We start from the raw sequence: 16,350 nt of genomic DNA, 5'->3' as shown, positions 1-16,350 counted from the left end.
AGATGTCAAACATTTTAATGACGGAAATATGGAATAATTTACATTTTTATTTTCATTATTTTATTATTATTATTATTTTAAAGACTGACAGTTGTCGAAAATCTAAGCGATCGAGCTTATCGATTCTCTCGATGACAAGATCCTTAAAAAGATCCTTTTTTTCCCGTCTGTGATCGGAATTTGTGCAACCTAACGTGACGCCTGATGAGAAATGCGTCAGTACGCATTCCGGAGAGGAAAAGAACGTTTCTGGGGGCGATAGGCAGGTAAACGTGGTCGGTTCACAAAACAGATAGGAACGTCCCGCAACAAATGTTTTCTGTCTCGTCGATCCGCCCGAAAATAACGACACGATTCAGACAGAGATCAAAGCCCTCTTTCCCCTTGCGTTGAGTTCCACCCCTCGCCGAAGTTCTCCATATCTTTCCAATCCCACCCACACTACGGACGGATGAAAAAAGCAAGAAAAGAAAGAGAGAGAGAGAGAGAGAGAGAGAGAAGAGAATCCTCCCACGATTCTCCAACGTCATAAGTCGACCTCGGGCGCCGCTCGCTCCTGTTTACGTGTCGCGCGTTCTCGATGTCTCATCGGTCTCGTCTCGTCTCTATCTCTCTCGAGGCCCCCTCGAAACCCCCTTTCTCATCCTCCTCTGCGTTGTCCTGATTTTTAGCGAAGTGTTGCGATCAGCATCCGCCGTTCGTTTGTCCTCCCCCTTTCGTCTCGATATCCTCCTTCTCTTTCGCGCTCATGCCAGTAACGTCTTTTAGCATGAGCGAACGGAGCGAATGGCCCCGGGGCTCCTGGATCCTGGGGGCCCCCATCACGTGAAAGTTGCTTTTGCGACGGTGTTTTCTTTGCTACCTCGTAAAATAGTTTGTATTCAGCATCGAAGAGTAATTGTTGAGAAACATGTCATGTACAAGATAAGGATATTGTAGAACAATTGGCAGATTTAAAAATAACGAGTTATTGTTAATGTGTAAAATTAATGCGTGTTGATTTTTATTGAAACAATATTGGGGCTAGTTATTATAAAATAATATGATTCTTAAATTTAAATTGAACTTGACACGCGCAAAACTTTTTTCTTGCATACATATATTTTTTATCTTTTTGAAGATATCTCTGTATATATATTTTTTCAAATCATTAAACCTCAAGAGAGAATTTTTTTTTTTTTTTTTAAATTTTATTTGACACAAGACACACCTGTCAAAATCAAAATAATCCTTTGGACGAATTTTGTAAATTGTACGAAAATATTAGATCCTACACTGCTTGTCGATGCCTCCAGGCTCGAAATATTTCGAAGACGACGTTGCTCGCACTCGGTCACCTTAAAACCGAGTTCATACGCGAGTGCGGCCGAGGAGAACGCGGCTATTATGTGTCGGCGGCGATGGCGCGACGACCATGTAAGAGAGAGAGAGAGAGAGAGAGAGAGAAAGGCTCGTTTTTTATTTATCTCGTACAAGGATTCCTCGACGCCGCGATATTATTCGCCTTCTTCGTCATCCACGCGTTTCGCCGATCGAAACGTTTGAAAGACAGATATCCTAGACTGGAAAATGCACTTCTTCGATGCCGAAGCAATAATTATATTCTAGTAATCAATCGAGTTGTTGCTTAGTAATGCGCGATAGTATTAAAACGCTATAATTTATACGTTCCCGAAATTTATCGAACGATTGACATATCGTAAAAGACGTTGCAGTGGAAAATTGGCAGATATCGAAATTTCATGGAAGGACGAAACAATTTACAAAACTTTAAGTATATCGAGAATTAATCATTCACGGAATGAGATCAATTAGATTCGAAAAATCCAAATTATTTCATTTCATCGCTATACAGGGTGGGCCCCGAGCCTTCCAGTCAGACATTGAGATCCTTAAATTTAATTGTGAACAAAAAATTTCCTATAAACGTGGGTCGAAAAATGCTTCCTTAAAAAGTTATCGCTCAAAAACCTGCGATGCAAAGGAAGAGCGAAAGGTGAAAAGAAAATGAAACTTAATAAATCTCTTTGAAGAAATGGTAAGAATAAAAATCTCTTTCTTTTATGAAAATTAATTTTTTTAAACTAGAATAGCACGTAATAGGAGAAAATGAATAAAGACGTGAAAAAAACTAGCTGTTCTTAAAATGTCCTCCCCCCCCCCTCCCCACCCCCCTCTAACAATAAGTGACGAAAGCACTCTTTGTACGTTCGAAACTGGTCATATCAAAATCTATGAAACGTACAACAATCATTTTCATCTCATTTGAAAGATAATTTAATTTTCTACAACTTTTCTTTCGGCACTTTTTGTTAAAAGACGCACGTTTTCCATGATATTTCGAAAAAAAATGTGTAAAATAATCACGATTTCAGAGATTCTTGAGCGATAACTTGTTAAGAAAGCATTTTTCGAGCCATTTTTATAGGAAATTTTTTTTCCTCGGAATAAAATTTTCTACAAGATGTCAAAGTCTGGCTGGGGAACGTTCGGGGCCAGCTCTAACCTGTATATCTTGACGCCTCGTTAATTCTTATTTGTCATTTTTTTCTCGACTCGTCCCACATTTTTCCCCATACGCCGAATATATATATTTCGACGCTCGTTGGCGGACACCGTATATATAAATACGCTCCGACAGAATTACGCTTTAACGCACCCGAAATGCATCGCCCTTACGCAATCCCGGGGCACTTGGATCCCCCTGCGCGCGGGCGCGCCTTTTCTCCGCGCGCGCTGCGTGCATCCTCTTATAAAACGCATATACACGCATACGCCGTTCATTCTTTCTCTTTCTTTCTCACACGCAACGGCAACGGCTATACCCGGAGCCTTTTGTTGCGCGCCGAGTGGGCTCTAGTTGACGAAATATTGACATCCGAGAATAGAAACCCGTTGCGGGATCTACAGAGGGGTTCGCTCTCCTCATCCCCTTGCCCCCTTTCTCTCTCTCTCTCTCTCTCTCTCTCTCTCTGTCTCTTCTACCGTCGAATGACGAAGCGGTGGAGAGCGGAGAGGGCGGAAAGCAGCAGCGGGAAGAGAAAAGAGAAACGAAGGGAAAAGGCAGAGGCTGGGTCGGTCGTGTATCGAGCATGAATTTAAAGGGGGTGGGACGTGAATGACGTCAACCTCCGAATCGCTCCTTCTCTGTACGCGCTATATCTGGATATTTGTATGTATGTCCCTCGTCACGTATGCGTGTATATGTCACACGCACGAAAAACGCGTCGCGCCGCGCGCCCCACGTCGGTTGGCAGATTGGGGTGGATAAACGTCGAACGTGCACGGGTGACAAACGGAATATTATACGCTGGACGCGATTGGGTGAAAATTATTTTGTGATGGAGAATTTTATACATTGATACGGGAGAATGACGAGTATAATAGGGCAACGCGTTTATCGAATAAAACTACGTACAACCGTTTGCAATAATTCAAAACAATACGTAAGATACAATAATGGACGCGTTTATTCCTCATACTTGGATATATATTGACGAATCAAATTCTTATGTGGCTCTTGTAAAAATTTTTTATATTGACAGTGGATTTTAAATTTCGCGAATTGCGTTTTATACGTCTTTGTAAATGCAAACGCGAGAAAATTGGCCTTTCATTAATTGCGAAATAATAAACAGAATGTCGGGGGTATTACGTGTAAATATATCGCAAAAGACGATTGCTAAGGTTGAATGTCAATTGAATTATTGTCAAAGTTGAATATTGACGAATCAAGGGAATGAAAGAGCGCGTTAAAAATCACTTTTATTCGCTTTACGAATCTATAATAATCAAGCCTTGTTAGTAAGGTCGTTTGTGATCATCACTGCGAATACTTTGTATGCAGTTCCCAAACATTTAAAGCGCGCGTGTTAATCGATCGGGGTCGGTCTCCCCAACATTTTCCTACGCTGTTGAACGTCCCTGATTCTCTCGCTCCCTCCTGCTAGATCACAGACGCGCCTACGTGCGTGTGTGCCCCCGTGTGTTCCCGTACCCGCTACGCTGTATTCAGCGAAGAGGCTATTAAATTTGTTTTTGTTCGAGCGTCATAATCGCGTCTCGAGGACAGCGCGTGTGCGGAGAAACTTCTTTGTGCCGATCTGTGACGAAGAAAAAAGAAAGAGAGAGAGGGGGGGGGGCTCTTTCAACTTCTCGCTGACATATGATGAAAAAATTGCTTCGCAAACGATTGACGATACGCGTCTGGATATGCTATATTTGCTATCGTTGCGAGAATCCGATTTTGTTTATCTCCCCGCGGTTTCATCGCGCGCCGCACATTTATTTGCTGAAACGAACCGATGGTAAATCTGTGAGAAAAAATTAAAAAAAAAAAAAGAAAGAAACCATCTGATTTTTACGGTGCTCTTGAAAACTTGACGAAATAGACATGATTTTCTATCACGACGACATTAATCCATTAGACACGCGATATCCGAAAGATTCGATTGAATATTGAATCGTGATATCGGATTCCCTCGAGCACTCCATTAATATAATTATCACAGTACAGATAAGATTTTCTCTTGTCAAAACGTAAGCGCCGAATAATATGCTGAACTTGAAGGATTGCGATGAGGTGTGTATATACAATATTTGTCTGAAGGATATATAAATATTGGAATCTTTTATTAGGATAGACTCCATATTATCTTATCGGAAATTCGAAAAAATTCATATCTTATCGAATCGATCGAATATTTTACGTTTAACATTACCATTGTGTTCTCATATAACGTATCGTGCCGCATTTGTGTAAAATGTCAAATAGTATAAATGTCATTGTAAGATCACAATTATACTTTTCGTCCAAAGTTTTTTTTTAATGATTTTTTTTCTAATAAAAAAAAAATCTCTCTCAAAGAACTTGGAAGAGAGACTTATCCCCTATGGTTTAATTAATCGAAAGAGTATATTAAATGGATTACTCTCCCAGAATGCAAGTGTATTGGATTGAATTTAAAAAAAAAAAAAAAAAAAAAAAAAAAAAAAAGATGGTACAGAGAAAGTATAATGACTAAGCGTAAGAAAACTGCTTTCAAGCGACTAAGAGTGTTTAGTACACTAAGCTCAAGTGAGTGGAAGCGAGTCTGAGATCTCTCGACTTAAAATCCGACTCACTTTCCAATCTCAATTCAACGTTGTTGCGTACAAGGTAGAAGGAAAAAATAAATTTGAATGACAAACAATATATATATATATATATAGATGATATAAACAGGAGGAGTTACGTATATTGAACAATTTTTTTTCAATAATGTTAAAAAATATTTATTATATTACATTTGTCGTAAATACTGATTAAAATTATTTTAATTAGCTTAATCTATAAAATTACTATTACGAAATGCGATATGATTTATTACGTATACGTATGATGTGTATTATAATATAGATGCGTATGAAAAGAGAGCAGCAAGATGTTTTCTTATCCTTTTTTTTTTTTTTACAGATTAATCGATTTTATCATCGTTCAATAACTTTGCAGCTACCGATATATTAATCGTAATTAAAATTACTATTTTTCTTAGTTTTTATTTTCCTAAGTATTCGTGATCATAAAGATTATACGGTGCGTCTACGCACGGGGGCACGCGCAAAACTCACTTACACGCGCTTGCTCGTCTCTCTGCGGTAACATTTATTATAGTTAGCATGCAACAGTTGCTGCACTCTCGGGAATCTGTTGGCGAAATTTTCGTCGCGATTTGAGAAACGTGCCGTATACACACGACGAAAAATTCATTCCCATCGGATAGAAATGCCACGATGCTGCATTTTGCATTTTGAATTTAAGATACATTTTATTCCTTTCAAAGGATAGATTCGAAGGGATAACATGGATCGTGTGAGAGAAAGTCGTATAAAACCTCTATCCATTCAACGTGCTCGTATGACTTATGATGTTATTGATCGAAACATTTCAATTGGAGGGGGGACCCTTCTAGACAGGTCCCTCTGCATAGAATATCCTTTGAAACTTGTAGTATTTTTTTCCATCATCTGAATTTTTCTAAAAATCTCGCATGTTACTTTATAACGTAATAGCAACAATTTTTGTTTCGATATATTTCTAGCGGATGATACAATAAATTCCAAGTCATCTCTCTCAATTTGTTTGCGCTAACGTTAAAATAAAATATATATTTACGCGTGATTAAGAGAGATAAATATATAAATTTACCAAATTCTTGTAAAGTTTAGGGAATTTTCACATCATTTTGCAAAACAATCTCTCTCACGGTTTTTTTTTTTTTTTTTCTTTTTCGCCCCGAATACGAGCGCTTACTCGCGCGTATCTCATTCTTTCGCTTCCTCGTGTTAGCGACGAGCCCACTCGCGCAAAGTACGAGTATCCTGCGGTGTAACGTCCGAGACCATCGGAAATCGTGCATCGGTGGAGGAGCTCCGCTTCCCGCCGGGTTCTCGCACGGCCGTCCGTGTTTCGCGGCAGTCGCGTCGGGGGCCAAGGCACGTATTATGAACGCGCGCGCGATGGCGGCGCGGTGTGTGAATAGCGAGCACGTGCATTTCCCACAGAAAAGCAACGGGGGCTACGCGCCGCCAGCGTGGCCAGCTGGGAATACGGCCATGCCCTGGGGTTCGGCACCGCTCGCCTCTCGCTCCTTCGGGGTACGCGCGCGTTGTAGGGATGGTCGTCTTTAAAAGAAACGTATCGATGATTTTATTCATTTGATTATATTGCCGGCGCGATATCGCGACGCTACGATGAATAGCGTTAGGAAAAAAAAAAAAAAAAAAGTATCGATAAGTTAGAATTATATTTGATTATTTTCGATATTATTGAAATTATGTAATTTTTTTTTTTTTTTTTTAATTGATTATAAACACAGCGTACTTGTTTGAAAACACTTTTTCAAATCATAATTTATAGGAATGTTTTTTTCCAAAAATAAAGTCTCTCTCTCTTTCTCTCTCTTTTAAACTATTGATATGATTATACTTAATACGAATAATATCGATATATATAATATATACATGGGATAACAAATTTCTTTTTCTTCTTTTTTGTATTTTCTTTATCTGACAAACTATAAGTGTATATATATACTTTTAATAAAAACTATTAATAAAATATACTATATCAATAAAATTATTATTAAAATATATACTATATTATTAATAAAATAAAATCTTTAATTCTTATTGTATGTAACCGTTCTAAACTTAAATTTATTTACACGAAGCGAGATATCGAGCAAGAAATATGACCTTCTCGAATTATTTAAGTATCGTGAATGATTCTAGCATGTGTTATTAATACGTTGTCGGTTATGAAATAAAGATCGCATGCAATACGCCAAATACACAGACTATATATATATATATCGATTGACGGAATTCGTTCCTAGCAGAAATTGATCGCACAAGTATGATCTTGACTTGGCAAATGGTAACCACTTTTCTGTTGCAAATGCAAAAGTTCACACTGCCATTTAAACTCTTGACAGTCTTGATTGACGGTGTATTATCATTCATTGCGCATTATGTCGTTGTAAATCCGATCCTTTTAAATATTGATGTTGTAATAACTATTAATCTCTACATATTATATCGCGCTTAATATTAAAGATGGGATAATAAACAGTTTTTTTTATTACCAGTTAATTAAATGCATTAAAATATATTAACATTTAATTTAATATAACATTTAATATATATAATATATAATATATATTTAATTTCTATTTCGAAAAATTTGAAAAAGTTGAAAATTCTATGTAATAAAAATGATTGATTTTGATAACCCCTAGATATTTTTTATTATTATAATTATTTATAGACAATGATTTTCTATATTAAACAGTTAAAATAAATTATATAATATATGTATATATATATATATATATATATAATTATAATATTAGTATATATTTTACTATTAAAGAAAGGAAGACTAAATAAAATATAGTGTTGAAACGTCGATCGTACGCTTGCATCATACTTTATTACTCGCCCGATACGCCAACTTCGCAGTTTCTAACGCACAGTTATTTCTATAACGATCACCAATACACGACACTGTGATTCTCCAAAACGATAATTTTATCTTACGGAGGGTGTTAAGACGAGTCATGCTTTCTGTTTCAGTGCGCCAATAAGCCGCGCGCGTTCGCATCTACCTCGTGAAGGCTCTGGTTACCGTGTGTGTATAGGGAGAGAAAGGTTTTTTTCCTCCAAGGATTGGCGCTGATACGACTCTATCAACAACGGCGGTGATCGGCGTCGGGGTGCAGCCGTTATCATCCGGTTATCGTAGCACAGTGCCACCCCAAAACGGGAGGGGTGGTTCGCCACTTGGTGTCGCGGCGATGGTAGCAGCTGCCTCCGCTACGGCCACCGCCACTGCCAGCGTGGTGGCCATGCAGGACCGCCAGGATATCCCCGCGCAATTCAATCAAGTAAATGTTTGACGAGCTCTCATGACGTTATCAATGACGCGACTAGGGAGAATCCTGATTCATACGTTACATAGAGCGTTTGTATCATCTAGAGTATAGTAAGGTAACACGAATTGATGAAATCGATACATCATTCCTTACAAATGTTTCCATTGTCCTTCTTTTTTAGTAAAATCAAGAGAAACATATAATGTATGGAGAAAAATTTATATTTTATCCCGATACTTTACTTAAATTACTTAAATTATAAGTATTCAGCTTTCTTGTTTCAAGGATTCGGTAACATGCTAAACGGATGAATTTTTAACTATAGTTTCCATTGCGATTTATTAAGTTATTATTCGTTAAAATAATGGCTATTCGTAAGAAAATTAATTTCTTATAATTACGTAACAAAGTGTTGTTACTTTAGCATCTGTACATTTCGCGACATTTTGCGCCTCTCGTGGGAGGTGATTTTCATTTCGTTTAGAACTCTGACGAACTTGTAATTAAAAATGCGTCGATTGTTATTACTAGATGCAGAGCCAACACGGAATGCCCCCCCAACCGTACAACTTGGGGTACGGCCAAAGAGGACCAATGGCAGGAATGGGGCCAGTCGCGATGAACAACTTTAACAGCATGGGCACGATGAGCCCGATGCACACTATGAATTCCATGAATTCGATGAACAGTATGAGTGGCATGAACTCGATGAATCCTATGACGATGGGAGGCATGAACGGTATGAGTAGTATGAATGCTATGAACGGAATGACACCCATGAACTCCATGAGCAATATGGGTAACATGGCTATGAACAACATGATGGGACCCAACAATATACAAATGAACAAGATGCAGGTATGTCTAAGCTTAACTACATTTTTGTTGTTGTTGTACCGTATGATTCTAAAAGACAATAACTCCTGAGTTAGGTTTCTCTACTTTTATATATCCCTAGTTATGTGAAGCTGTCACTTGCTATTGGAATATTTTGTATCGTTATGTTCTATATTTAAATTATTTTTAACTTGTATCAAATTTTAAACTTGTATTGTTAATAGAAAGGCGCGTTTGTTCGTTTCTTTGGATAACATAGACTTTCGTACTTTTAGGGTCAGCCACATCAAGGCTATCCGCGAAGACTAGCGCCCTATCCGAATCCGACCATGCACATGGCACAAAAGCGGCAACAGGTTCCGTACCCGAATCAGAATCCTGCGACTATGCAGCAGGGCTTCAATGGCATGACAGCGTCGCAATATCCGAACAACTATCCTACTGCTGTGAGGCCGAACTTTCAGCAGCAGTATCAGCCTATGCAAAACATGCATCCCACGGCGGCCGGTTTCGGGCCCGGCGCAATGATACGAGGGACGAATATGAGACAAACAGCGCCAGCTTACAATACCGCGCCTCAGACGGCCGCCGCGAACCAATATAGCTACGGCAATAACGGTGTTTGCATGGTCCCACCTACCTCCGTCGGCAATCAGTTCGTCGGTCATCAACCGAACACGGGATACGGCGGCGGTAACGCGTCGTACGGCGCGTCCACCGTAGCGACCAGTCAATATCAGCAGGATGTAGCATCAATGAGATCGACGAATGGGAGCAATGTGAATTATCAGCACAGTCCCATTCCCGGTAATCCGACGCCTCCGTTAACACCTGCCACTAGTATGCCGCCTTACATCAGTCCAAATCCGGATATCAAGCCTAATTTCAATGAAATAAAGTCACCGGTCAGCATTCAAAATAGTGAGTATATATTTACAGCTATATTTACTTTTTTTATTTTGACAAATTATATTATACGCATACAAATACTACCGTTTATTCCAGATGATGAATTGAGACTAACATTCCCCGTGAGAGATGGCATTATTCTTCCGCCCTTCCGTCTAGAGCACAATTTGGCTGTTAGCAATCACGTATTTCAATTGAAGCCCACGGTACATCAAACACTAGCGTGGCGATCGGATCTTGAGCTGCAGCTCAAATGTTTCCACCATGAGGACAGGCTAATGAATACCAATTGGCCGGCGAGTGTGCAAGTCTCCGTTAATGCGACTCCTCTCGTCATCGATCGCGGGGAGAATAAGACTTCCCACAAGCCCCTCTACTTGAAAGATGTCTGTCAGCCAGGAAGGAACACAATACAGATTACCGTATCCGCATGCTGTTGTGTAAGTTCGAGGGCATCAATAATTAAAACATTTTTTTGGCGTTTACAATTTCGGAAATAAAGAGATATTCTCTCGAGATGTTCGGAAACGTTTTTGCTTTATGTAAATAGTTATCTAATGTGGTTAATCAAATATATTATCTGTGAAAAAATATACATTATTTAACTGGTATTCGGACATAAAATATTTATTTTTTATTTTTTTTTTTTATTTTTTTCTTCCCTGTTGATGTATGTAGATGAATGACCATTTACAGTCGCATCTATTCGTACTTCAATTGGTTCATCGGCCCAGTGTACGTAGTGTATTACATGGATTACTACGCAAAAGGCTCTTGACGGCAGAGCATTGTGTAACAAAAATCAAAAGAAATTTCAATAATACATTGACGAACAATGGTATACAGTCGGAGAAAGATGTAGTGGAACAAACAGCACTAAAGGTAAAATTTACAAATACATTTAGTAGTTTTTGTTTCATTCCAAAATTCTAATATGATATATTATGATTTAAATAAGACAAAAGAGTCATGCATATCTTGTTATTTTTAGGTACCTTTAAAATGTCCTATCACTTTCAAACGCATTACACTGCCAGCTAGAGGACACGAGTGCAAGCATATACAGTGTTTTGATTTGGAATCATATTTGCAATTAAACTGTGAACGAGGTAGCTGGAGATGTCCAGTATGCACGTAAGTACGACTAAATTGCTGAGAATTCTGACGGAAAAGATGAACACAAATAAATTATTACATGTTTTTTTACAGGAAACCTGCGCAGCTAGAAGGCTTAGAAGTTGATCAATATATGTGGAGTATTTTGAATACATTAAATGCTACGGAAGTTGATGAGGTAACGATAGACTCGCTCGCTAATTGGAAACCCGCGAAGAACTTAACCGGTATTAAATCCGAGGAAGAGAACGATTGTAAAAGAACGACCAAGGCTATGTCGCCGGGCAGTATGAATATGCCCACTATGAACAATTGGGACATGAATCAAGCTATGAGTCCTTATATACCGCCAGATATGAACAGTATTGTAAGCGGCTCGATGATAAATAATGCATCTTCCACATATGCGAATAATAGCATAAACCACCGGAACACGTCGGGTGGAACATATGAGATAAACTCTGGGACAAATACTATCGGCAATAATGATTATGTCAGTGGAGCTGGTCCACTGTCGCACCTAAATGAATCCGTTAACTCTTTAGATCCTCTCAATGCTATGGAGAAGTCGCTCAACGATCAGGTATATTTCGCTGCAATATATCGATTGTATTCTAACTATAACAATGATATAGACGCAAAGAAATTATGGCAAAATTCGACAATGTTAAATGTATGTATGTATGCATGTGTGACGTTTGTTATATATATATATATATATATGTGTGTGTGTATTACAGATGCCACATACCCCACATACGCCGCACACTCCGCAATCTACCCCTCATACGCCGGCTGGTGGAGCCAGCGGTCCACCGAGCGTTCCGCCTGCATCGCAAGAATCTACAGGAAATCATAACACCTCCGGCAATACGAATATAAATAATGACAGCGCGACCGACATACCATCGGATTTGAATTTCGATCCCGCTGCAGTTATAGACGGGGAAGGTACCGGTCAAGAAGCATTAAATGTAAGTATATTGCATCGTGTCAAATAACTGCATCATATCTGTTGCGGTAAACCGAAATATTTCTTAAATTTGATTATAAAGCTTATTAAAAAATTTATTCAACAACGTGTTATCTCTTGTTATAGCTCTTGCCAGACAATGTGGACGCAATGGAACTGCTCTCGTATCTAGATCCACCGGATCTAAACACTCCGCCTAGTAGTGGCGCCAGCAGCGGTAACCCTTCGTCCAGCGATGACATATTGGCACTCTTTGAATAAGAAGAAAAAGAAGAGAAATAAGAGGCGAGTGGATATCTTGTAAAGGTGTAATCAAACTATGACCCCCACTTTATACTGTAATAATGCGATGAGAGAGTTGGCATCTCATTGCAAATTCTGGCTATTTTTGTGCAAATTTGTGAAAGGTTCTATGAGCTTAAACGAGTTGCGCGAAATACCCAGTTTCTGACTCTCTGATACGAGAAAAGACTACTCGATAGTCTATTAGATGCTAGTATTTGCGATGAAGAAATTTAAATTTTATCGGGGTCACTAGGTGCTCTCACCTAATCAATGGTACAAATAATATTAGTTATAATTATAATATTCCTATTGAAGCTAAGATTAAAGTGCTAGGATTAAAGAAACGATTTTTAACGATAACACGGTAAACACCATACTAGTACTTGCGATAAAGATATTATTGCATAAACAGCGCTTTATTCTTTCTCCATCTATATTATATTAAATTATGAAAAGTATTAGCGAATTCGATTGGATGCTAGTACGCACTGATGATGCATATAAAGATTATTGTGCACAAATTTATAATGGCATAATAATTAAAAAAGTAAACCTATTAATATTAAGAGCTATTGTTATAGCTCTTCAATATTATCAATGATAACTCGTACATTAATATCAATTATCTTAATGTTTTCATTAATTATGCTTATATTGTAAATTTTTTTGCAATAATCTGTAATGTAGTGGTGCATCCAACCGAATTCGCTATAAATTTTTAAGTGCGTTTAACAACAAACCAAGAAGATATTCTAAGAATAGTTTTGAAATTGCATTTCAAATTACTAGTATTATAGCAAAATATTCTCTCAGATTATGTTACAAGCCGTTATGAAGGATGATAATGATTGATAGAAAATGTTTATTAAAAATTTATTAAGAGTTTTTGAGTCTACTTTAAGATGCATTTTTCAGCAGAAAATAAAAATTATGCTGTGCTCATTTAAATATCGCAATTAAAGTTACATTTACATTAAATTTAGAAATTACGCATTTAAATTCGCTGTTCTTGCAATGAGATCTTTGTGCTCGAAAACCGGTCTATTTGCATTCAAGGTTATGATAGACCTATGTCGCAAGAGAAAGATAACTGTACAGACCTACTTTTGTAAATAATTTTAATCGAAATAAGTAAGGTATTCGTCTGTTGGGAATATCTCGCCTATTATGATGGATATTATGCATATAGTGTTCCTTTCCTTTAGATCGTAATAACAGACGGAAGTGAATAAAACTAGGGGATATCGGGCTTCACACTGGAAATTTAATAACTACACACGTGATGTATCTCCCGAGATAAAAAGAAAGATTACAGATATAAAATGCGAGATAAAACGAAAGACATGAGATTGATTTACATAATGCCTTTCAAAGTCTAATAATCTTATTGTTTAAAAAAAATCTTAACATTACATGCAGAAATGTTACATATGTTTATCTATTTAATTTTTGATCATACATTCAATATGTAAAGCGTATTATTTGAAAAAATTTTGTTTACCAATAAGAAAATTTTGAGACATCACAATTTTCTATTTTAGACAAGATTTAAAACCTTGACGACGAGGAGGAGGAAGGTAAGTTTTCTACGCTTTTTTAATATTGCCAACCTCTGAAGATACATCAACATATTTTCACATATAGAATTTATTTTCACATTTTGATATGTATCGATATATATATATATATATGTATTTTGAATTGACTTTCTATAAACAGTTACATTTTTATATGATGTATACGTGTGAACTATTTTCGTTAGGTAAATATATTTTTATATGTTTTTTACAATTATACTTACTGTTTTTATCGATTTGCGGTGGAAAACTGCATCGGTTATCGCCGCTATGTAAACTTTTCATTATATTCGTGATAAGATATATTTTTCAAAAAATATGTCGGTTGTGAAGAGCGAAAGATTTAAATTCTGCAGAAAGTTAATAGCAATATTTACGCAAGGCCTTAAGAAATCGTGCACTATATAATCCACGTATAATCAAATCTTACATAAAGAGAGGAAGAATCAAAAACTTTTCATGGGAGAAATATATTGCAGAATAATTATGTACAGGCGCGCTTAAACTTATTATTTGCACAGGACAATTATGATCGCAATTGCAATAATTCAGCATGCGAAAATAAATTCTGTATATCTTCTTACACAATCTAGCGATAAACCTGATTTGTCGTTTAATAAAAAACGTATAAATCAGATATATCCGTATATATATATATATGAAAAGATACTGCCAGAGTGATACCGCCCAAGGCCCCCTGCTTGTGTAGTGGTTATAAACATTTGTATCTTTTGTGATTAAAAGAGAAGATATATATAATACTTAAAGAGCGCGACACATATATAGATTATACAGATTTTATATAAAGATGTATTTATATTCCAGTGTGTGTAACGCGCTAGCGCACAGTGAAGGATTATAGACACACAGTCAAGTTTCTATTCATATAACTACTATAACATTATTAAGATTTAGATTTTAATATTACTTGTATTAAGCGCGACTATTGTATATTATTTGTATATATGATAAATAGAATAATAATATAAGAAAAAATGGCAGATATATACTTATTGGCCAGTTATAATATAGCAAAATAATTCTCCTAATTATTTCTCAGAGAACCAAAACATACACGAGACATATGAGAATACCTTAAACTAGGGAAAATGTAACGTGTAAATGGCTGATGAATGGCTGACGATAACAAGTACAGTCAAATATTGTACTGTTATTTCTAATAGAATTATTACTTACTTGATAAAAAAAAAAAAAAGAAAAAAACATAATTACCTAAAAAAGTTTATTCAAACTGTAAGCTTTACTTAGGATTGCCAAGAAAAAGTAGTATACGCAACATTGTTGCGATTGTACATAGGCAATGTTTACCTATACTTAGCTAATAATATCCCTAAAATACACAATACACTTAGTTTATGAGAGTCGTTGAGATTTATAGGTATTTCGCGAGAAATGATAACGAGAAAGTGAATAAATTGAACGTGTAACGATAGAATTTGTCAGTTACAATTGTATAATAATTTACATAACGTGATAGTTGCGTGGGGAAAAATATGTAGATGTTACTGTCGAAAAGTCATATGCGATCATCGAGAGTCTATTTTAGTGTCTTGATTTTTTTTTTCTTTTTTTTTCTCTTTCCTTTTTCTTCATTAGCGGACCGGCAGTTGAGATTGATATGTTGCTTTTTGCGAATTTATTGCAGTAATATCTGGAATGATATATTATTGTTTAACGAAATTCCTACAAAAATCTCTTTGGCTCTAAGATTACAATTATCTATTTATCTATCGTTAGGAGAGGCCTATATAATTTCATTTTACAATGCTCTGCGAACAAATTAAACGACCGCGGATTATGAGACTCTTCTTGTCGAAGGCCCGGAAAGTTGTAATAACGAAACAGAATATTTTCATGTGAGGTAATCGTATCGACTCATGGTGTATCGGCTATACCGATTACACACAAGCTCCATTATTAGATAATGTACGAGATATCGATACATATACAATCAATATGCAAAAATATTTATACACACGATATCAGATTGTATTTATAACGGAAAATTACAAAATTACAAATTTATCCTCGCGATGAAATGCCACATGATTTTTTTAACTCAAATATATCAAAGAATTTATGTTTCTGTATTTATGCTACTTTTTGATAAATGCAAAGAGTTGATTTAGCAAATACATCATGAGTATTGATATCGATCCGTATCGCAAGGTCTATTCGTTTTAGATGCATTTTTTGTACTGTAAATGATGAATGAAAT

General features: G+C 36.7%; 1 protein-coding gene across 5 annotated transcripts in view; it reads left to right on the top strand.

The window, feature by feature from the left end:
* Tna (tonalli) overlaps positions 1 to 15,340 on the top strand; it is a 138,811-nt gene extending 123,471 nt beyond the window's left edge. For 3 of the 5 annotated variants that reach the window (XM_070313821.1, XM_070313820.1, XM_070313822.1), the window contains 9 exons: positions 8,116 to 8,426; positions 8,946 to 9,272; positions 9,527 to 10,172; positions 10,257 to 10,600; positions 10,857 to 11,042; positions 11,152 to 11,294; positions 11,370 to 11,859; positions 12,017 to 12,250; positions 12,376 to 15,340. In XM_070313821.1, the coding sequence (XP_070169922.1) occupies positions 8,337 to 8,426; positions 8,946 to 9,272; positions 9,527 to 10,172; positions 10,257 to 10,600; positions 10,857 to 11,042; positions 11,152 to 11,294; positions 11,370 to 11,859; positions 12,017 to 12,250; positions 12,376 to 12,510 (2,595 nt within the window). In that variant the 5' untranslated portion in view covers positions 8,116 to 8,336 and the 3' untranslated portion in view covers positions 12,511 to 15,340. Of the gene's footprint in view, positions 1 to 8,115; positions 8,530 to 8,945; positions 9,273 to 9,526; positions 10,173 to 10,256; positions 10,601 to 10,856; positions 11,043 to 11,151; positions 11,295 to 11,369; positions 11,860 to 12,016; positions 12,251 to 12,375 lie in introns of those variants that run through there. The other 2 variants (XM_070313823.1, XM_070313824.1) reach the window with 2 other exon arrangements.
* The last annotated feature ends 1,010 nt before the right edge of the window (positions 15,341 to 16,350 follow it).

Source organism: Polyergus mexicanus, unplaced genomic scaffold (genome assembly GCF_030449975.1).
Source record: "Polyergus mexicanus isolate NDT 795.1 unplaced genomic scaffold, iyPolMexi1.0 SCAF_25, whole genome shotgun sequence".
Taxonomy (NCBI): domain Eukaryota; kingdom Metazoa; phylum Arthropoda; class Insecta; order Hymenoptera; family Formicidae; genus Polyergus; species Polyergus mexicanus.
The sequence above is the reverse complement of the archived record's forward strand: the minus strand, read 5'-3'. Positions and strand labels throughout refer to the sequence as shown.